Raw genomic sequence first — 22,907 nt, forward strand, 5'->3', positions numbered from 1 at the left:
CTAGGGCCCAAGAAAATCATAAAGTGGCCCTGCTTCATAGAATCTTCCTAAAAGCCATACTATGAGTGACAGGGGCAGAGCTTAGGAGGCTCACCCCTATGCTTCCCTACAAGCTAGGGGATAAAACATGTGTTCTTTTAATGGTGGATGAGCATATTATCTTCATTTAGAAAACAGTACATACCAGTACTCTTAATAAAGAAAGACTAAATTAATAATCCCCAAATGCTAATATCTAATTTAAATAAAAACAGAATTCAAATAACATTTATTTCCAGGCATTTGTCTGGTACCAGGTGATACAGAGATAAACAAAAAGAACATAAAGCTTCTAGCGTATAAGAGAATATAGAAGGTTCGCAACTCATTGTAACAGGGAACAATGTCACACGAGCAGAAGTGTGGTAGCAAGGCTAAGTCATTCCTCACAAAGTTGCAAAACAGGTGTTGTTAATTTCAGTTTTTGCAAATAAGAAAAGGCAACGGAAGCACAGAAAAATTGATTGGCTTATCCCAATTGTCAGCCAATATATGTCAGGTACAGTATCTTAATAGCAGGACTCTGACTCCCAGCCCTGCGCTGTTTACCATCTGCTCTGAAAAAGTGCTCACCCCAGTGTAGATATTCAATAAATTAGATTGTATTAAACTGAAAGAGAAACAGTGCCACCCCGAAGGATTATGAATTTTCTCAGAGCAGCTTTTTAATCTATTTTTATAGCTTAATTGAGGTATACTTTATGTATAAAATTTGCCCATTTCAAGTATACAATTCAATGATTTTTAGTAACCTTACCAAGTTGTGTAACCATCACCATAAATCAGCATTAGAACATTTTCATCCCCTTAATAAGAATGCTCATACCCTATTTTCTGTTCATCTCCATTCCCACTCCCTGCTCCAGGCAAGCACTAATCTTCTTTCCTTCCTCTATAAATTTGCCTTGTCTGCACATTTCCCATACATAGAACCATACAATAAGTGGTCTCTTTCAGCTGGTTCCTTTCACTTAATATCGTATTTTTGAGATTCATCCATGATGCAGCTTGTCTCGACAGTTTGTTTCTCGTTATTGCTGGATGGTATTCCATTATATGGATACATTACCTTTTTGTCTAGCCATTCACAAGTTAATCAACATTTAGTTGGTGCTAGTTTTTTATTATAACGAATAATGATGTTATGAACATTTGCATGCAAGTTTTTATGAGAACATATACTTTAATTTCTCTTGGGTAGATAGATATCTGGGAGTGGAATTGCTGGGTTGCATGGTAGTTTTATGTTCAACTTTTTGAGAAACTGCCAAACTGTATTCCAAAATGGCTGCCACATTTTACCAATGCATTCCTATCAGTGGTGTATAATCGTTCCCACTTCTCCACACGCACAGACGCTTGTTACTGTCTTTTTTCTGATAGCCATTGTAGAGGATGTGAAGTAGTATCTCATTACTTTTTTTTTTTTTTTTTGAGATGGAGTTTCTCTCTTTTTGCCCAGGCTGGAGTGCAATGGTGCAATCTCGGCTCACTGCAACCTCCACCTCCCGGGTTCAAGTGATTCTCCTGCCTCAGCCTCCTGAGTAGCTGGAATTATAGGCACACGCCACCACAATTGGCTAATTTTGTATTTTTACTAGAGATGGGGTTTCACCATGTTGGCCAGGCTGGTCTCAAACTCCTGACCTCAGGTGATCTGCCTGCCTCGGCCTCCCAAAGTGCTGGGATTACAGGCGTGAGTCACTGCACCTGGCCCTCATTATGGTTTTGATTTGCATTTCCCTGACTAATGATATTGAGTATCTTTTCATGTGCTTATTAGCCATTTGTATATATTATTTGAAGAAATGTCTATTCCAAATCCTTTGCCCATATTTCAGTTGCGTTGTCATCTTATTACTAAGCTGTGTAAGAGCGTTTGTAAATTCTGGGTGTTAATACTTTATTAGATTTGTGTTTTGCTAATATTTTTACCACTCTGTTGTTTGTCTTTTCATTTCTTAATGATGTCTTTTTATTGACAGATAATAACTGGACATATTAATGGGGTACAGATAATATTTTGATACATGCATACAATATGTAATGATCAAATCAGGGTAAGTAGGATATCCATCACCTCAAACATTTATCTTTTTGTGTGTGTACTGGGAACATTCAAATCTTCTCTTCATGCTATTTAAAAATATATATTATTGGTTACTACTATAGTCATGCTGCTCTGCTATCAAACACTAGAACTTATTTTTTCTATCTAACTTTATGTTTGTACACATTAGCCAACCTCTCTTCATCCCCATCTCCTCACCCTGTGCAGCCTCTGGTAACCATCATTCTACTCTCTGTCTTCATGAAATCAACTGTTTTTAGCTCCCACGTGTGAGAACACGTGTTATGTGTTTTTCTGTGACTGGCTTATTTATCATAATGACCTCCGGTCCCATCCATGTTCCTTCAAATGACAGGATTTCATTCTTTTTTTACAACTAAATAGAATTCCATTGTGTATATACACCATATTTTCTTTATCCTTAAAATTTTGAAGTGTAAAAGTTTTGAATTTTGATGAGGTCCATTTTATCAATTTTTCCAAAAACAAATCCTTATATTTAGAGTCAATTGACTTTTGAAGTGTAAAAGATTTCAATTTTGATGAGGCCCATTTTATCAATTTTTCCAGAAACAAATCCTTATATTTAGAGTCATCTGACAAATGCAATTCACTGAGGAGAAAACGGTCTGCTCAACAAATGGTGCTGGTACAACTGGATATCCACACATGAAAAGATGAATTTAAACTCTCATTTCACACTACACAACAATTAACTCAAAATGACTCACAGACTTAACTGCAAGAATTAAAACAATAAAGCCTTTATAAAAAAACTTGGAAATTTTCAAGATCCTGAGTTAGACAAATGCATTTTTCATCTATTCCTGAACTTTTATCCCAATTAAACGTCATATATGTGTATGTCACTTTTATAATGCAGGTAGATAAAAATATAGCCCCCTTCAGTAAAAATGATAAAATATTTCACTGAGTTTGGTGGCCAAAATTTGAATTAGCAATTACATGAAAATGTTAAGAGAAGGCCAGGTGTGGTGGTTCATGCCTGTAATCCCAGCACTTTGGGAGGCCAAGGCGGGCAGATCACGAGGTCAGGAGTTGAGAACAGCCTAGCCAATATGGTGAAACCCCGTCTCTACTAAAAATACAAAAATTAGCCGGGCGTGGTAGCACGCAACTGTAATCCCAGCTACTCAGGAGGCTAAGGCAGGAGAATCGCTTGAACCCGGGAGGTGGAGATTGCAATGAGCCGAGATAGTGCCATTGCACTCCAGCCTGGGCATCACAGTGAGACTCCATATCAAAAAAAAGGAAGAAAATGTTAAGAGAAAATATGCAAGCAATAAGTCATAACCCAGCCAGAATAGAATATATATAGCTTAGCAGGTAGAACTCAAGACAAAGGCATGCAAATAGTGCATTAAACTCTTCTTCAAATACTATACAATGTGTGTACCCATACTTGAGGCTAAAAACTGTTGTTTACAGATAGTCACTGACTGCAAATTAAGATTAGGGAGAAAACAATCTCCTATAGAAAGGTGAACCTCAATCAATCAGTTAAGGAGGTGCTGCACATGCTAATATTTGTGATAGTATCATAATGCCAACATGAAATTTCTACAGTCGATTATGTTCAAGTGTCAGAAGAAAGAAACTATTGAAGAGTCTATAAACATTCATTAATACAAAATTTTAGATACAAAGCATCACTTATAAAGGCACTTTCTTTTATTAAATTTTCTAAGTTGCATCTGAAATTGTTAATAACTAATTTTCATGATCAAATTACCACTTACATCCTCACAGGGACACAAAAGAATGTGAGCATTAAAACTTGGCCACTGTGAGTCAGTCAGTGCCTTCCCCTTGCTCTTGGCCTGTGTTTCATGATGGCAACTGGGGGAGCGTTTGCTAAAGCCTGAATCTTGATTTCCTCTTTCAAAGCAAAATTTGTTTACAAAGTATATTTTCTGGTATAATTAAAATTGTATTACTTCTTATTAACATTTTAATACCTTGTTATTATTTTCAGGTACAACTGCTTATTTACATACCTATCTCTCCCTCTTAGGAAAGGTTACATGTTTTATTGTTCTTTTTCTTTTGTTTTTTTTCAGACAGGGTCTGGCTCTGTTGCCCAGGCCAGAGTGCTGTGGCAGTATCTCAATTCACTGCAAGAGCACCCGGCTAATTTTTGTATTTTTAGTAGAGACGTGGTTTCACTATGTTGCCCAGGCTGATATCGAACTCCTGAGCTGAAGGGATCCACACGCCTAGGCTTACCTACCAAAGTGCTAGGATTATAGGCATGAGCCACTGTGCCTGGCCCTGTTTTATTGTTCTTTAATCCCTTATATTAATTTTTTTTCTTTTGAGACAGAGTCTCACTCTGTCTCTTTTGAGACAGAGTCTCATCCAGGCTGGAATGCAGTGGCACAATCTCAGCTCACTGCAACTTCCACCTCGTGGTTGTGTACAAGCAATTCTCGTGCCTCAGCCTCCCAAGTAGCTAGAATTACAGGCGCATGCCACCATGCCTGGCTAATTTTTGTATATTTGATAGAGACGGGGTTTCGCCATGTTGGCCAGACTGGTCTCGAATTCCTGACCTCAAGTGATCCACCCACCCTGGCCTCTCAAAGTGCTGGGATTACAGGCGTGAACCACCATGCCCAGCCATGAATGTTTTTTAAGTCATTGCAGACATCAGTTGAGTACTGAAACCCTGCCTTATAGCATCTGATAAGGTTCTTAAAACAAAATAAACACTTGATACGTTTTTGTTGTAATGAAGTAAATCTTAGCTTTTAATACTGTGGTTTTAAAAATTATATTTCACAGCATAATATACTATGGGATCAATCAAATTACAAAAATGGTATTCTAAGAGAGACATGCAGGTGTGTCATTAATGTAATGAAGGCTATTCTTTCAATGGCCAGAGCCAAATGCTAACTTGTTTCTTTCTTGAATACGTAGTGACACTATGTTCTCTCATTTATTCTAAACAGAAGTGGTCTATTCTCTCAGATCAGAGCCTCTATCTAAATCTCCCGCGCAATTTAAAAGCCAAACTTTTTACAATCCAGGAAGAGGTGGGCTTAGCTTAGTACAGGCACATAGCAAGAAATGTCCCAAAGAAAGTTAGCCTTATTATCATTGCTGCTGCTGCTAATATATTCCAATAATCACTTCTATCTTGAAAATAAGTAGAAACAATTGACCAGCTCATCACAATTTCACATTAATTTGAAAGAGGTATGCTATGTAGCAAATGGAGACCACCTTCTTCTCAATTTGTGGTTAACACTGGCAAAGTACATATGCTATGAAGTTTGTGTATCAGACGAGTAAAATGTACTCCACGAAAAACAAGTGAACTGAAAAAAAATTCACAAAGTCTTTTAAAATACTTTCCTTCTTGCCTAAGATATAACCAAGGCTGGTTCTGAGTAATTTTCTCAAATACTATCTGCAGTGATCTCTTCAGGTAAAGCCCTCCAGCCCTTTGGCCACCTGGAACCATGAAGTTCCACCTGGAATTTTATCTTGGCCTCAGGGCCTGGGCCGGTGCTCTATGCTGGAGGAATTTTTAGAAGCCTCAGACTAGTAGCTTATCTGCTCAGTACGATCAGTCATTCTGCTGATCCTGTCCTGATATTGTGACCTAGTTTCAGGCACTAAGATTTTATCTAGTTACTCATAACCAGTGCCTCTTTTGTACCACTAGAAACTAGATCCTGGGTTCATCCGTTGTGATCCACAATCCTAGCTTGGGACCTTGTTTTGTATCCCAGTTGGTGCACTACTCCCTATGATGTTCTGTGGGCTTAGCTAGAGCCCTACTCTGGAACTCCAGTCTTCATGACTGTGTCTCCAGTACTTGCCACTGGATGGCTATGATGCAGACTTCCCTAGTGTCTGGATTTCCACTTATTGCCTACTGTCAGTCTCCCCCTAGAATAATGTCCTAGGCTTCAGCTAAATTTCCTACCACTGTCAGGACTGTGAGGACTTGGGTTCTGGTCATTCACGGATTAACCCATCTCAAGGCTGAGTTCTAATTCTAATAGTAACTCAAGTAATACCTTTATTTTGAAATCTCTCTATTCAAACCAGCCAGCAGTAAATATATACTTTAAAAAGCCTCATTAAATATACATGTGATGCTTGAAATGCCAAAAGAAAAATACCCCATACCTGTCTGAGTGAATCCTGATTTGTATCCATTAGTTGTCCCATTTTCTGGGGTCACAGTTGATGACACTGAAGAGCTTGGTTTAATAGAGTGGCAAGAAGCAGAGGATTGTCGGCTTCTACATTCTGGAAAAGAGTAAAAATTACACTGTATGAAGTGACCAATGTTCTGTTAAAACAGGTGATGGGGACACAATCCATAAAATCTCTAAATTAAATTGCTGCTCCTTAAGTGGCAGCCACTTCTCTAATTAGAGATCCCCTTCCCCATCCTGACTCCAACAGAATGTTTAAACTAGTGAATACAACACTTTTGTTTGGAAGACAAAGAAATGGTTGCAAAGAAATTGGACCTTTGTTCCCTAAATACTAGTTCCCAGAGGAAATATACTCATAACCAATATAGTCATGCTAGTTTTATGGGTAAGACAGAGGCTAAAACATTAATAATTTATGAAAACCTAATAGGCCTTTCAATACCAGTTAACACCCTACCTGGGATTGGTTTAAGTGTAGAACAGTAACCTATGGTCTGTCTAGGCTGCCTATAACCTTCTCTTCTCAACCTTAATTTAGGTCCAAAAACAGAAGCAAAGAAAAATGTATAGGCAGTAGAGAAAAATTTTAAATGCTCAAATTATTATTATTCTCAGTTCTTATTAAAGGAGACAGCCAATATTCAAAGTGGTTACTGATCATGCTATGCCAAGCTTCATTTTAAGTAAGCCAGTATTAATGGGCGTCTGGGATGATATTTTATTAGTGCTTTGTACTGATTCAGGTAGATAGTAAATACTATCACAGCCTGTGGGACTGTTAACTTCCAACCAAATTTTACCCTATTAGTCTCAAAAAGTAGCATGTGAAAAAAGAATATAAATAATTTTATACGACAAAGTTAATTACAGAGGGTCCTTTAGAGTGTCTCCAAGTTTATCAGATACATACAATGACTGGAAGCAGTTTTCTATAACCTTCTATGCTATTACCTTCTATGAGGAGTACTGTATTCTGGCCTAAGAGCATATCTCCAATATGTAATATATGCACATATGTATATTGATATTATATGTATGTATATATAAATTATACAAATAAATATAATTTCAGCTCCAAAATAGCAACTATTATAAACGTGAGGCTTCTCTCACAAATGTTATTCTTTATTAGAAAAATGAGGCCAGGCATGGTGGCTCATGCATGTAACTTTACCACTTTGAGAGGCCAAAGTGGGTGGATCACTTGAACTCAAGAGTTCGAGACCAGTCTGGGCAACATGGCGAAACCCTGTCCCTACAAAAAATACAAAAATTAGCCAGGTACGGTGGTGTGTGTCTGTAGTCCCAGCTCCTTGGGAGGCTGAGGCAGGAAGATCACTTGAGCCTGGGGTGGGAGAGGTTGCAGTGAGCCACCGCAGTCCAGCCTGGGCAACAGAGTGAGATCGTGTAAGAAGGAAAGAAAGGAAAGAGAGGAGAGGGGAGGGGAGGAGAGGGGAGGGAGGGAAGAGGAGAGGCAGAGAAAGGGGGAAAGGGGGAAAGGGGGAAGGGAAAGAAAGCAAAGGAAAGGAAAAGGAAAAAGGAAAGGGAAAGGAAGGAAAGGAAAGGAAAGGAAGAAAGGAAGAAAAAGGGAAAGGGGAAGGAATGAAGGAAGGAAGGAAGAAAAAAAGAAAAGAAGGAAAAGGAAGGAAGGAAGGAAAGATGAATTGCCACTGAGTACTAACTAAGAAGTTAAAAATATTTTATGCAACCAAAACAAGGCTAAAGAAGGAAATTAAAAGGGAGGGAGGTGATACCTATCCTACTTTTACCCTTTTATTAGGATTCATGACATTCAAAATGATCTTTCTGAGAAAAATCATTTAATAGGACAAAGACTTATTCACCAGCTTATGATTCAGTGGTCACAAGCTTTAAGTTCTGATGATACCTATCTTGGAATATGTACCCATTTCCTAAAGAACTATATAATGCTACTTCAAAGGTAACTAAGAGAAATTAAGGTGAAGGACTCAGAAACAAACCTGCAGTTGTAATTTGGAATATTATGCTGTTTTTCATAGTCAGGAAAAAATATTGTATAGACAACAAATAGAAACATTAAAAATAGTTATTATAGGCCGGGCACGGTGGCTCAGCACTTGGGGATGCCAAGGCGGGCAGATCACGAGGTCAGGAGTTTGAGACCAGCCTGACCAATATGATGAAACCCCTTCTCTACTAAAAATACAAAAATTAGCCGGGTGTGGTGTCACACGCCTGCAATTCCAGCTACTCAGGAGGCTGAAGCAGGAGAATCGCTTGAACCTGGGAGGTAAAGGTTGCAATGAGCCAAGATCTCACTGCTGCACTACAGCCTGGGCAACAGAAGGAGATGCTGTCTCAAAAAAAAAAAAAAAAAAAAAATATATATATATATATATATATACACACACACACACACACACACACACACACATACACACAGTTATTATAGGCTGGGTGCGGTGGCTCACGCCTGTAATCCCAGCACTTTGGGAGGCCGAGGTGGGCGGATCACAAGGTCAGGAGATTGAGACCATCCTGGCTAACATGGTGAAACCCCGTCTCTACTAAAAATACAAAAAATTAGCTGGGCGTGGTGGCGGGCGCCTGTAGTCCCAGCTACTCGGCAGGCTGATGCAGGAGAATGGCATGAACCTGGGAGGTGGAGCTTGCAGTGAGCGAGATTGTGCCTCTGCACTCCAGCCTGGGCGACAGAGCGAGACTCCATCTCAAAAAAAAAAAAAAGATAGTTATTATATGGAGAAAAAAATCTCAGCATCTAAGAAACTGATCAATAGAATAACAATTAAATACTTCTTTTCTTTAGCACAGTGAAGAGAACTTCTGTCAATTCCTATCAAGCACATGAAGATGTGAAGTTTCAACTGGATTCATTTCTATAAATAAGTTAAGTTCTTCCTAATTTATAAGAAATAACACTTTGCCAACTTAATAGTTTGTTTTCCCAGGTATTATGAAGAGAACATAAATGTTTACTCTAAGTATGTTTAGCTCTAGTTAAAATAGAAAAAAAATACGGATGTTCGAAAATCTCCAAAGAAATTAAATAGAGTCAAAAGGGCATCTAACCAAGGAGCTGTCACTCTGAGGTCCTCTCTAAATGACGGAAGAGCTAGAAAAAGTCCATTTTTCCCCTTGAGAGCTGTACCCCCTTCCCAAGAGACAAATACAGAGACATGCACTTTCCTACACTTGAATTGTCTCTGTTAAAAATGTAAGGGGCAAGTCAAATAACACACCAGAAGGCTTTAAATTTTTGGATATCCTTCTGAACTTGAGATGTTTATCTGTATCCCTCCTGAACTCCGAATCTTGTATGGGTCACTTGTCACCACTCTAAAATCTCCATTCCCTCCCCTTTTCTTCCTGGAAATTGACTACCTTTCCAGCAGATAAGAGGTCCCTTAGACAGTACACCCTGGGAGCTTCTGACTAGGTAGTACTTTAAGTGCTTCTGCTTCTTTGGCTGAGTGGTGAGCTTCAAGTTAATGTGGTTGGAAAATTCCGTGAAATATCGAAATCCTCTTTCTCCACAGCCGATACAATTTCCAGAAAACCCTGAAGTGAGGAAAACCAATGTTACTAATGGCCTTGTAAGTTGATACAATACTTTTATGTATTAAACAGCATAGAAACGTTCACATTCTTTGACCCAAAAATGTCTCAATCTCAAGGAAATAATTCAGAGGGAAAAAAAACAGGTACATATTTCTTTAGCAGAGTTATTTTGTAACAGTGAAAGACTGGAAATAATTTAAATGCTGCTCTAAAAGGAAAGGAAAGGTTAGCCTCTAAAAGGTTAAGGAAATAGGGTTGATAAATACAGTAGATAATGGTTAAGGAAATAGAGCACATAATATAATAAAAAGCTTGGTTCTAGAATGTCTATTATTTCTTCCCCACATACTCCTTCCTTAGATAACCTGGTTCTCTGCCCTCTCTACCACTCAGACTTGCCTCCATGGTCACAGCTGGTGAGTTTGTGGCCCACCATCTGACCCAGTCTGGGACAGTCAGAATCTCTCTCCTGGAATTTCGAAATAAATACAAAAAGTCAGGCAGGTGGTGCTGGACCCTGGATTTGTAAGGTTTTACAGAATTGGAATCCCAATTAGGGTTACATCAGCCACATGTAAGCTAGGGTATGGGAACCAAGAACCATGAAGAAGAAGCTGATCTGCCAAGAGGAGAGCAGAGCACGGGCCAGATGTGCAAATTCAGGGCTCTATCAGCTTCTAGTTTCTGTGAGATCTAGCTATACTTTCCGACAGGAGTACCATGAGATTCCCATTTCTCCTTTTCTAACACTTCTTTATTCATACTAGCTTATTATTCCTTTAGATCTAATATCCAAATAATTCCACTCAGACAAATTAAACAAAACAAAAATGTTGGTGACCTGGTTAGAACAGGGGACACGGAAAAAAGAAGAAACACAGAAAACTGGGAAGATGAAAAGCCATGCCTTTTTTTTTTTTTTTTTTTGCCATGCCTTTTTTTATTGAAAATTAACTTTTCAGTCCCCCTTAATACACAGACTAAAAACAGACAGTAAGAGTGGGTTCTTCTTGTTGTGTCTGATGAGGACATAACACATTTACTGTGACATAGATGAAAAGCACAAAAATGTTGTAATAAGGGCATTCCATATTGTATAAAGGCAATATTTCTATACATAAATAACTGAAAACAAATTCACTGATGAAGTGATACACTCTTTTCAGACCTCTGAGCTAACCTGATAAATATTAATAATTAACAAAGATATATAAATTGAGAAGAGAAAAGCCACAAGGATTAATGATAGAATATCTCACAATATCCTAATCTCAGAATGCTAACCATCAATTCAAAGCATTTATAAATGGGAAGTCCAATTTATTATTATTCAGTCAACAACTATATATTGAGCATCTACCCATATGCTAGGCATTTTGCTAAACACTAGGGAAACAGTGGTGAAGAAGAGAGATTGATAACCTCTGGTCGATTACACAGAATTAATAACTTATTACTGCCACTTTTTAGACATGTAAACAATATAATTTTATAAATGACTTAAAATATATTCAGAGATGGATTGTATTTGAGAGCATCTATTTGTCCAATACCTTAAAAAAGTAGCCCCTCCCCCTGCAAAAAAGGTTGCCAGTGGCTGCCTAGGTCACCAAAGTCATCCATCCATCTATCCATCCATCCACCCACCCATCCATCCATCCATCCATCTATCCATCCATCCACCCACCCACCCACCCATCCACCCACCCACCCACCCATCCACCCACCCATCCATCCATCCATCCATCCATCCATCCATCCATCCATCCATCCATCCAACAAATACTGTATTATGTGCTAGACACTGTTGCAGGCCCCAGGTTTTTTAGCACGAAACAAAGCAGACAAAGTCTCTGCCTTTGTGGAAACTACATTCTGGTTTGACCGTCACACCTTCCTGGAAAACTGCCTGACCTGTGAAGTAGATATACCACACCCAAAACACAGAAAAAAAGCTACAAGAACCTTTCAGCCAAAATAATCAAGAACAGTGCCAAAACATGAGGCTCAACTGATAGGTCCAAGTGGTTTAGAAAACATTAGTGTGAGAATTAGAATTCACAAACTACCGAGGTTAAGTTTGATCTTTTCCTCTGTCTATTCTGAGGTGAAAAGCAAGAGTGTGAAGAGGAAGAAAAGCCATGGGTCAGAATAATCTGCAAAGGAGAGAATCTTCACATTAATGATAAGTTAACAACATAAAAGAATTAGAATCCTACAGTCCATTTAAAAAACTCTGTATGGCTTCAGCATTAGCCTTCCTTCAAGGGAGATTTTATCTGCCTGAAGTTCTTGTTGTCATTGAAAACAAAAAATAACACCACTCTCAGCCAAATTACCTTTTAGTTTTTCTGGCAATCAAGTCTTCCAATTGCATGGCAGATTTGGGACACATGCACTACCAACTGGATCAATACATTTTTAAATCATTCCCCCATAGTCTTTGGAATCTGCATAGTTTATATAAAAATTTAGGCAAATTGATATTTGAATCCGCAGGGGTTCTAGAATAGTGGAAGCTTAAACATTTTTCCACTATATTTTAATGCATATGAAAATCATCCACTTTAAGTAAGAAATGTTGGATGAATATTAGTTTTTGGACAATAGAGTATCAAACACGTAAAAATCCCAACAATGTGCTTATTTAAGAAAAACCTTCTGCCATTTTGCTGTTGCACTGCACTTTTACATGGAGAAGTGGTCAGTAAAAAATTATGTCCACTTATAAGGCTAGAGAAAGTAAGCAAAGTTCCAAGTCTGTAAGAGTATTTAATAAACACAATAGTAAAATAATTGCCATTTGAAGAGTAAATACTATCTCCCAAGCACTGTGCTTGGTGGGTGCTTTAAGGACATCATCTCATTTGATCTTTATGACCCTGCAAGGTAGGTGTTAACGACCCCATTATATGCACGAGCAATCTAAAACTTTAAGTTCTTAAAATACTTGCTGAAGTTCTTAAAGTACTAAGTGGCAAATCTGGAATTTGAACACAGTTCTGATTCCAAAGCATATGGTCTTTGGTCTCACTCCTAATTTCTAAGGATTATGAAGTCTATTATTCTGATGGTGTTTTCTGTGTCTTTTCTATGACATAATCTAAGAGGATTCTCTAGTCACAAAGAATCATTGAACAAAAAATGCATTATGAGAGATTTTCATTGTCTACAGTCAGAGCCACACCTGAACTGTTTCATCAGATGAGACGATAATGCTTTTCAAATGCTAAAAAGTTTTCTGAAGTTGTTCTACTACAGCCTACTAGGTAGTAAGCTCTGTACGGAATAGGACTGAGTCTTATAACTGTTGTGTCCCTACGTGAGAGCCTCGTGTGATTTCTGTCATACAGTACATTTTGAATAAATACTGCTTAATAAAAAAATGAGTAGTTGGATCGTCTTTGCTAATTTAGTCCAGCATATTAGATTTATCATTAGACTTCTATATTAAACAATCTGCTCAATTTCACTAAACAAAAAAAAGTGAAAATGTTCTTTTTTTTTTTTATTTTGAGATGGAGTCTCGCCTAGGCTGGAGTGCAGTGGCGTGATCTCGGCTCATTGCAAGCTCCGCCTCCCGGGTTCACGCCATTCTGCCTCAGCCTCCCTAGTAGCTGGGATTACAGGCACCCACCACCATGCCTGGCTTTTTTTTTTTTTTTTTTTTTTTTTTTGTATTTTTAGTAGAGACAGGGTTTCACTGTGTTAGCCAGGATGGTCTCTATCTCCTGACCTTGTGATCCACCCGCCTCGGCCTCCCAGAATGCTGGGATTACAGGCGTGAGCCACTGTGCCCGGCCGAAAATGTTCTTTTTTTATGAGAGCCTTATGAAAAATGAAAACTACCATTTCTTTTCCTATGAACCATGAGAAGTCTTAAACTATAATTTAAGGAACTTCTATAAAGCGTGTGCAGGCTCACTTATTGATCAGTGTATTGCTAGACTTTCTGATGACACTATATAACTAGGAAGAATGTATCAAACTACAAAAATAAATACACATGATCAATACAATATTTGAATTCACTGCTCTATTCTTTTTCCTTTTCACTGATATTTGTGCCTAAAACATGATTTTCATCTATAGTAAGACAAATTCTGAGAAACAAAAACAACAGTAGAGAAATGCAGCAGTAAAAAAGCAACAAATCTCATGTGCTATCTTTTTAATTATTTAAAATAACATAAATCAAGTCTGTTATTTATGATATAGGGAGGCTATGTTGTGAGAAAGCCCAGACACTAATATCACAAAGTAAAATAATTCTGAGATAAAGTCATTTACATTTTATATCACATAGATAGAAATATAAAGATATATAGTCCTAGTTATTTTGGGTGAACTAATGTTAAATATAAAGTGAGATTCACATCACACAAGTATAGATAGAAATAATGTGTGGTATGGAAAAATAACAAATAACTTACAAAGTGAATAATCCACAGATGAGTAATTGAGAGTTGACTTGATATCAGGTCCAGTATCAGAGCTGACTTGATATCAATGACTATAGAGAGTGAATTCTCTTTTCTTTATAAAATATTAATTTTTGATAAATTGCATGCTTTTAAAAAATGTCTGGTCAAAATTTAATTCATTTAATTAAGCTAAGTGTTTTGAGAATTAATAAAAATGAAAAGGCTGGGCGTGGTGGCTCATGCTTGTAATCCCAGCACTTTGGGAGGCCAAGGCAGGCAGATCATCTGAGGTCAGGAGTTTGAGACCAGCCTGGCCAACATGGTGAAACCCTGGCTCTACTAAAAATACGAAAAGTAGCTGGGCATGATGGTGGGCACCTGTAATCCCAGCTACTCAGGAGGCTGAGGCAGGAGGATCGCTTCAACCCAGGAAGCAGAGATTGCAGTGAGCTGAGATTGTGCCACTGTACTCTAGCCAGGGTGACAAGAGCGAAACTCTGAAAAAAAAAAAAAAAAAGAAAGACAGAAAAAAAGAAAGAAGAAAAGGAAGAAAGGAAGGAAGGAAGGAAGAAAGGAAGGAAGAAAGGAAGGAAAATAAATGTTTAAGAAGTTACTGCCTGTAATCCCAGCACTTTGGGAGGCCAAGACAGGCAGATCACGAGGTCAGGGATTTGAGACCACTCTGGCCAATATGGTGAAGCCTCGTCTCTACCAAAAATACAAAAATTAGCTGAGTGTGGTGGCATGCGCCTATAGTCCCAGCTACTCGGGAGGCTGAGGCAGGAGAATCACTTGAACCTGGGAGGCAGAGGTTGTAGTGAGCCTGGACTGCATCACTGCACTCCAGCCTGGGCGATGGAGCAAGACTCCATCTCAAAAAAGAAAAAAGTTACTAAAAGAAAAAATGTATCATAATTGAACTAAACTATATAATCCCCAAATAATCCTCTGGTATATTTTTTAAATTTCTGCAGTTGTTTTAAATAAATGTGTATTTTAACTCCCTCATATTGGAAGGAATTTTATAAGCATGAAATACTCACCTAAAAGTGCATTTTTTCCATGATCATCCGGTAGAAATCGCTTGTCCACAGCACAAACTAAGATGTGTTCAGGCAGATTGGGAGACTTGGCCCCCACCAGGAGGAATCCTGCTGGGATGTCAATTTGTTCCATACACAGTGATACCAAACGCAAATCCTTTCCTGCTTGACAAAAACCTAAAAACCAGTTTTAAAAAAAAGGACACAGTGAAATGTTTAGTGAGATTATATCTTCTTATCACTCATTTGGAGAGTAGATTTACTTGTGGGAATCACTATTAAACACTAAATTAAAGTCCCTATATCCCTTTACTCCAACCAGAAGACAAATCTATCAAGTGTGGCCTTCTGAACAAAGCTAAAAAGACACTGAAAGGAAATATTTCCCTCTGCTTCACTCCAAAGTGACGACTTCATATTTTCTTTTTCTTTTTTTTTTTTTTTTTTTGAGACAGAGTCTCGCCCTGCTGCCCTGGCTGGAGTGCAATGGTGGGATCTCAGTTCACTGCAACCTCCGCCTCCCAGGTTCAAGCGATTCTCCTGCCTCACCCTTCCAAGTAGCTGAGATTACAGGCACGCACCACCACACCCAGCTAATCTTTTTTTTTTTTTGTATTTTTAGTAGAGATGGAGTTTCACCATGTTGGCCAGGCTGGATTCGAACTCCTGACCTCGTGATCCACCCACCTTGCCCTCCCAAAGTGCTGGGATTACAGGCGTGAGTCTGGTCCACGAGTGAGGCAATGATAAATACACAACAAACTTTGAAAACCATGCAGTTTGTATGTGCATGTAATAGGGTTATTTTACTTCCAATGCAAATTCACTTCTCTAGATAGGGGTAGAGTCAGAATAGATACTCTTTATTTCACAGAAGAAGAGACTGAAGTTCAGAACTTTGTGGCTCCTAGATGAACGGGCCAAAACTGTTACAACATTTCACTTTTTACCATGATAGGACATGACAAGTTGCGACAAAATCTTACATAACCACTTTGTATATCATAATGTATTCTATGAATTCATCTGCTCATCATTTATAAAACAAACATTTACAACAAATGCTGTCTGAGACCAGGAGATACAGAATTGAACAAAATATGTCTTCCTCCAAGAACTCACATTGCAGTTAACTGGAAGAATGTATAAGGAACCAAGAATCACAGACAGTGTTACAGGGAACAGCTACAGTTCTGCTACAAATCTTCTGGGGAATGATTCTGTCTGTACTCTAATCATGTGACTTCCTCAGGGAGTTGTGACACTTCAAACTGATGTGGAGCTAGGACCTGATCCAGCTGGGCCACTTTGATAGCCCACCTTTCTGGCCATAGTTGATTGGTCCAAGGGTAGACGTATGACATAAACAGGGCCCATCAAAGCCTGTTCCCTAGAAAATCTGAACGTGGAGCCAAGGAGAGCATGGCTCAGTCTGCTTAGTGCCAGCCCTGTTCCTTGACCTGAGAGGGAACTCCGTCACCATGGGCAGGAGGCTGAAAGATTGTTCTGGAGGTGTCTGAATCCCTGAGCCTGCTGTATCTGCCTTTCCCAAGGTTTGGCCATGAAACCTTTTCTTTGGAACTCTTTCAGTCATTTATTCATTTTACCTAAGCCATTTTCAGTTGGGTTTCTGTCATTTGCAACCGAGAGAGGCTGAATGAAAGTATAATAAATGCTATTTCAGGCCAGGTGCAGTGGCTCACACCTGTAATCCCAGCACTTTGGGAGGCTGAGGTGGGCGGATCACTTGAGGTTGGGGTTCAAGACCAGCCTGGTCAACATGGTGAAACCCTGTCTCTATTAAAAATACAAAAAAAAAAAAAAAAAAAAAAAAAAGGCCAGGCGTGGTGGCTCACACCTGTAATCCCAGCACTTTGTGAGGCAGAAGCGGGCGGATCATGAGGTCAGGAGATCGAAGCCATCTTGGCTAACACGGTAAAACCCCATCTCTACTAAAAATACAAAAAATTAGCCAGTTGTGGTGGCGGGCACCTGTAGAGACAGAGCTTGCAGTGAGCCCAGATCGTGCCACTGCACTCCAGCCTGGGCGACAGAGTGAGACTCTGTCTCAAAAAATAAACAAACAACAACAACAACAAAAAAAAAATTAGCCGGGCATGGTGGCACATGCATGTAATCCCAGTTACTTGGGAGGCCGAGGCAGGAGAATCACTTGAACCAGGGAGGCAGAGGTTGCAGGGAGGCAGAGGTTGCAGTGAGCCGAGATCGCATCACTGCACTCCAGTCTGGGCAACAGCGTGAAACTTGCTCTCAAGAACAGGAAATGCTATTTTCCTGTTTCCATTTTCTGAAAATGCTATTTCAGAAAATTTTGGAAGCAAGGAGGACACCTACCTTTCCATACACAAACCCTAGGAAAGCACCATTATTATTGCCCAATACAAAATAGGGAAAAACCATGCTAAATTCTCCTAGCATCAATTCATGTTATGATTTTAACCAAGTGTCAAAAATCATTGAATGCCATCAGTTACTGGCATGAGAAATAAAAAAGAAAACACCATCAAAACATTGGATGAGGCCAGGTGCAGTGGCTCACGCCTGTAATCCCAGCACTCTCGGAGGCCCAGGAGGGCAGATCACTTGGGTCCAGGAGTTCAAAACCAGTCTGGGCAACATGGTAAAACCTCATCTCTACAAAAAAAAAATACAAAAATTAGTCGGGCCTGGTGGTGAGCACTTGTAATCCCAGCTACCTGGGCAGTTAAGATGGGAGCATCCCTTGACCCAGGGAGGCAGAGGTTGCAGTGAAGCCAGGATTGTGCCATTGTACTCCAGCCTGGGCAACAGAGCAAGACCCTGTCTAAATTTTTTTTTAAAGAAAAAAAATTAAAATTAAAATTGAAAGAAAAAGATGAAGTGGTGGGACATATTAAATTTACCGTATAGTTTGGGTCATCAAAAACAAGCCTAATAGAATTGGGAAAAGACAGCAGAAGAAAGAATAAAATTATCAAGACTACAGGGCTCAATCATTTCAAGCTTATAGAGCCCTTTATAACATTAACAAAAGTGAATTTAAGCTCTAAAAGTCAATTTAACTCTAAAAATTCATGAATTAAGAAAAAATACAAAAACTTATGAATTCTTCAGCAATTTTAAATGAATCTGCATTTGTTCAAAATATCATTTATATTGATCTGGAAAATAGTCATTAAATATGTGGGTCATATTACTTAGTTTACAAACATTTTTTGAAGCCTATTTGATACATGGAACCCATAGGAAAATAAAATTGCTGTGCCCACCCACCTCTATTAAGGAACAGGCTCACAGGTTTGGAAGTTGGGAATTGATGATGATGATGATGATGGCAGCTAAAACTTACGGAGCACTTGCCATAGCCAGGCACAGTGCTAAATACTATATAGATTATCTTATTCAGTCCTCTCAACACTCAAGACTGGTACTATCTCCTTTTCATAGATGGAGAAACTGAGGCTCATAAAGGTTAGGAAACTTGTCCAAGGTTACACAAAGAGTTCTGTAATGCTCAGGATGTAAGACAGAGGAAGTCTGCCACAGTGAAGACAGACAAAAAGCATACTATTTAACTTGGCAAAAGAGAAGCTAAGAACAATTACAATACAGTGCTAAAACTATGACGGGTGAACACAGACTTTTTCATCAAATTCTAAAATACTAAATCTAGGAGTCATATTAAAGTACCAAAAGGAACGCTAATTTATTTTAATCAAATAAGTTACTAATTTGCATATAGACAGTAAACCTAGGTTTACAGACATAAACCTAGTTCATGATTGGCCTATTAATGGAAAGCAGGATGCTTGGGGAGCTATGTCTGTCACTGAGAAGTAGTAATACAATCTTTCTACAATGTTGACTCACTCTGTATTAGAAAAAGTATACCAGATGGAACCACAAGTCTGTATCAATTTGCAAATTATGTTATATGGAACCTCAAGATCATCTAATAAAGCATTTCTCAATATAAGTGGTGAATTCCCAGGGATTCATAAAAAATGTTCCAAGATACTTGGGAATAGTAAGTGAAATTTAAATAGACATCATTATCAATTTCTAAAAATGAATAAATAATTAGTGTAAGTATCCTACTTTTAAAACAGAATGTTCTAAGGGCCTTTCATCTAACACATGTAGGGTTAATGGAAACCAGCTGAGTGAGCTCACAATTCACTCAGTCAAACCCCATATCATTGTGTGGTTTTGACTATACAAGTTCAGATTGTTTTCATTTTCAGTCATATGTACTGACATATTCCTTAACTTATACACAGAACAGGCTGTTGGTTAAAGATGGGAAGCTCAGGAAACTTTGTGTTAATAACACAAAAAGAGAAATTTTATAAATGTGCCTAAATTTGCTTTTTGGGGGAGCATATTTTCAGGGAAACTGTACTTTTAAAAGCTCTTTGGTAGATACAAAAGTTAAATTCATTCACCACGCTCACTCAACAAATTAAAAGATTGTATAAAATGAAGCAATATGTTTTTCCAGGACACCAAAAAACAAATGTTAAAAAGGTAAAAATTTAGCGATTATAATCCAATTTGGCTTTTAACACATGAGGAAGAAAACACTGCCTCTTTCAACTCTCTCAGCAGGTACCTACAAACAGCAGCCTACAACTTTTCCGCCACATAGAACAGAATGCAAAAATTATAAGCTACTACACCCTTTAACCGTAAAATGTGGAATTTCCAAAATTTAGGCATTAAAAGTAGATTTTGACTTTTTTTTAATGCTGTAAAACATTTAAATACATTTAGCTCCTCTCATCCTCCTCCAAAACAAATATAATAGTTTATTTTTTTTGTTTTTTTTTTTGAGACAGAGTCTCGCTCTGTCGCCCGGGCCAGAGTGCAGTGGCCAGATCTCAGCTCACTGCAAGCTCCGCCTCCCACGTTTATGCCCTTCTCCTGCCTCAGTCTCCCGAGTAGCTGGGACTACAGGGGTCTGCCACCTCGCCCGGCTAGTTTTTTGTATTTTTTAGTAGAGACGGGGTTTCACCGTGTTAGCCAGGATGGTCTCGATCTCCTGACCTTGTGATCTGCCCGTCTCAGCCTCCCAAAGTGCTGGGATTACAGGCTTGAGCCACCGCGCCTGGCCTATAGTTTATTTTTAAATTTGTCAACAAAACATGCTTTTTCTTACACAACGAATTTAAAGTAAGTTAATCAGTAATTATTGAATAGCAAATGTAGATAATCTTTCTTGTACAGCATGAATATCAAACAGTATATTAATAAACTGACCTAGGTAGGCAGGGTGCAGTGGCTCACGCCTGTAATCCCAACACTTTGGGAAGCTGAGGTGAGTGGATCACCTGAGGTCAGGAGTTTGAGTCCAGCCTGGCCAACACGGCAAAACCCTGTCTCTACTAAAAATACAAACATTAGTTGGGCGTGGTGGCATGGACCTGTAGTCCCAGCCACTCGGGAGGCTGAGGCAGGAGAACTGCTTGAACCCAGGAGGCAGTGAGCCGAGATTTGCACCATTACACTCCAGCCTGGGCAACAAGAGTGAAACTGTCTCAAAATAAATAAATAAATAATAAATAAATAAATAAATAAACAAACCAATCTAAAATAAATACTATTTAAAATCAAGTCCTTATCACATGATGTGTAATGACAGAATTAGTTTTTAAATATCTGCATTCAAAAGATTACACACTATTATAGGAGACATTTGTGAGTCAAAGATTGAGGAACACAGATCTGTTCTAATCTCTTTGATATGTAAATGAAAGAAGGGCCCCAAGAGACTAAGAAAGTGGCCCAAGGCCAAATACTCAGCCACCAGAAACAGTAGATAGAGAACCCAGGTCTCTTAACTCCAAATTAACTGCTCCTTCGACCTCATTAACACCTCCCTGACTCATATACAGTCATTCATCACTTAACCACATGGATGCATTCTAAGAGGCGATTTTGTTGTGTGAACATCATAGCGTGTACTTTCACACACCCAGATGGTAGAGCCTACCACACGTGTAGGCTAGATGGTATAGCCTATTGCCCCTAGGCTACAAACCTGGATAGCATCCTATTGTACTGAGTACTACTGGCAGTTGTAACACAATGGTTAAGTATTTGTGTATCTAAACATATGTAAACATAGAAAAGGCATAGCGAAAATATGATATAAAAGATAAAAATATAACACACCTATGCAAGGCACTTAAAACAGAGCTTGCAGGACTGGAAGTTGCTCTGGGTGAGTCAGTGAGTGAGTAATGAGTGAATGTGAAGGCCTAGGACATTACTGTACACTTTATAAACACTGTACCCTTAGGCTACACAAAATTTACTAAAATTTTTTTTCTTCAATAATAAATTAACCTTAGCTTACTGTAACTTTTTAACTTTATAACCTTTTTAACTTCTAAAAATCTTTTTATTCATAGTAACACTTAAAACACAAACACATTGTATAGCTGTATAAAAACATTTTCTTTCTTGTATCATTATTCTATAAGGCTTTTTTGTATTAATTTTTTTTTTTTAACTTTTTAAACTTTTTTGTTGGCCAGGCATAGTGGCTCGCGCCTGTAATCCCAGCACTTTGGGAGGCCAAGGCGGGTGGACCACAAGGTCAAGAGATCGAGACCATCCTGGCCAACATGGTGAAACCCCAGCTCTACTAAAATTACAAAAACTAGCTGGGCGTGGTGGTGGGCGCCTGTAGTCCCAGCTACTCAGGAGGCTGAGGCAGGAGAATCACTTGAACCCAGGAGGCGGAGATCGCAGTGAGCTGAGATTGCGCCACTGCACTCCAGTCTGGCGACAGAGCGAGACTCTGTCTCAAAAACAAAACAAAACAAAAAACAACAACAAAAAAACTTTTTTGTTAAAAACTGAGGCACAAACACAGACATTAGCCTAGGTCTACACAGGTCAGAATCATCAAGATCACTGTCTTCCACCTCCGTATCTTGTCCCACTGGAAAGTCTTTAGGGCAATAACATGCTTGGAGGGTCATCTCCTATGATAATAATGCCATCTTCCGGAATACCTCCAGAAGGACCTGCCTGAGGCTGTTTCACAGTAAACTTTTTTTTTTTTTTAAATAAGTAGCAGGAGTACACTCTGAAATAACACAGTCATTTATTACCTAATATCATGTGGTATACCTAATTGCATGTGCTATACTTTTATGTGACTGGCAGTGCAGTAGGTTTCTTTACATCAGCAACACCACAAACACATGAGTAACGCACTGCACTACTTTACAATAGCTACAATGTCATCAGGCAACAGACATTTTTCAGCTTTGGAACCAACCAACATCGTATATGCAGTCAGTCATTGACCGAAATGGTGTTATTTGGCACATGACTGTATACTGTTTCGCCCTCCTCTAGTCTGATGGAGAACTCTCCTATAACTTCTTCCTTATCTACTTTTGCTGGGTCCTATCACTTGCCTTCCCTGTGGCCTTTTGAGATTGATTTCCGAGTATCATTTGATACACCAGCCCCTGCCGGCCATTGACTGTGTCGGCATTCACCTATTTCATCCTTGCTAATGAGTCCTTAAAATTAAAGTTTTGACAAGCTGCAA

General features: G+C 38.8%; 2 protein-coding genes across 8 annotated transcripts in view; both read right to left on the minus strand.

The window, feature by feature from the left end:
* SNRPD1 (small nuclear ribonucleoprotein D1 polypeptide) overlaps positions 1–22,907 on the minus strand; it is a 340,677-nt gene that overhangs the window by 218,749 nt on the left and 99,021 nt on the right. The window lies entirely within an intron of this gene.
* GREB1L (GREB1 like retinoic acid receptor coactivator) overlaps positions 1–22,907 on the minus strand; it is a 296,873-nt gene that overhangs the window by 111,913 nt on the left and 162,053 nt on the right. For all 7 annotated transcript variants that reach the window (XM_050767628.1, XM_050767624.1, XM_050767625.1 and 4 more), the window contains exons 5-7: positions 15,338–15,514; positions 9,694–9,870; positions 6,275–6,397 (exon numbers count right to left, since the gene is read on the minus strand). In XM_050767628.1, the coding sequence (XP_050623585.1) occupies positions 6,275–6,397; positions 9,694–9,870; positions 15,338–15,514 (477 nt within the window). The remainder of the gene's footprint in view (positions 1–6,274; positions 6,398–9,693; positions 9,871–15,337; positions 15,515–22,907) is intronic.

This window comes from Macaca thibetana, chromosome 18 (assembly GCF_024542745.1).
Source record: "Macaca thibetana thibetana isolate TM-01 chromosome 18, ASM2454274v1, whole genome shotgun sequence".
Lineage (NCBI taxonomy): Eukaryota > Metazoa > Chordata > Mammalia > Primates > Cercopithecidae > Macaca > Macaca thibetana.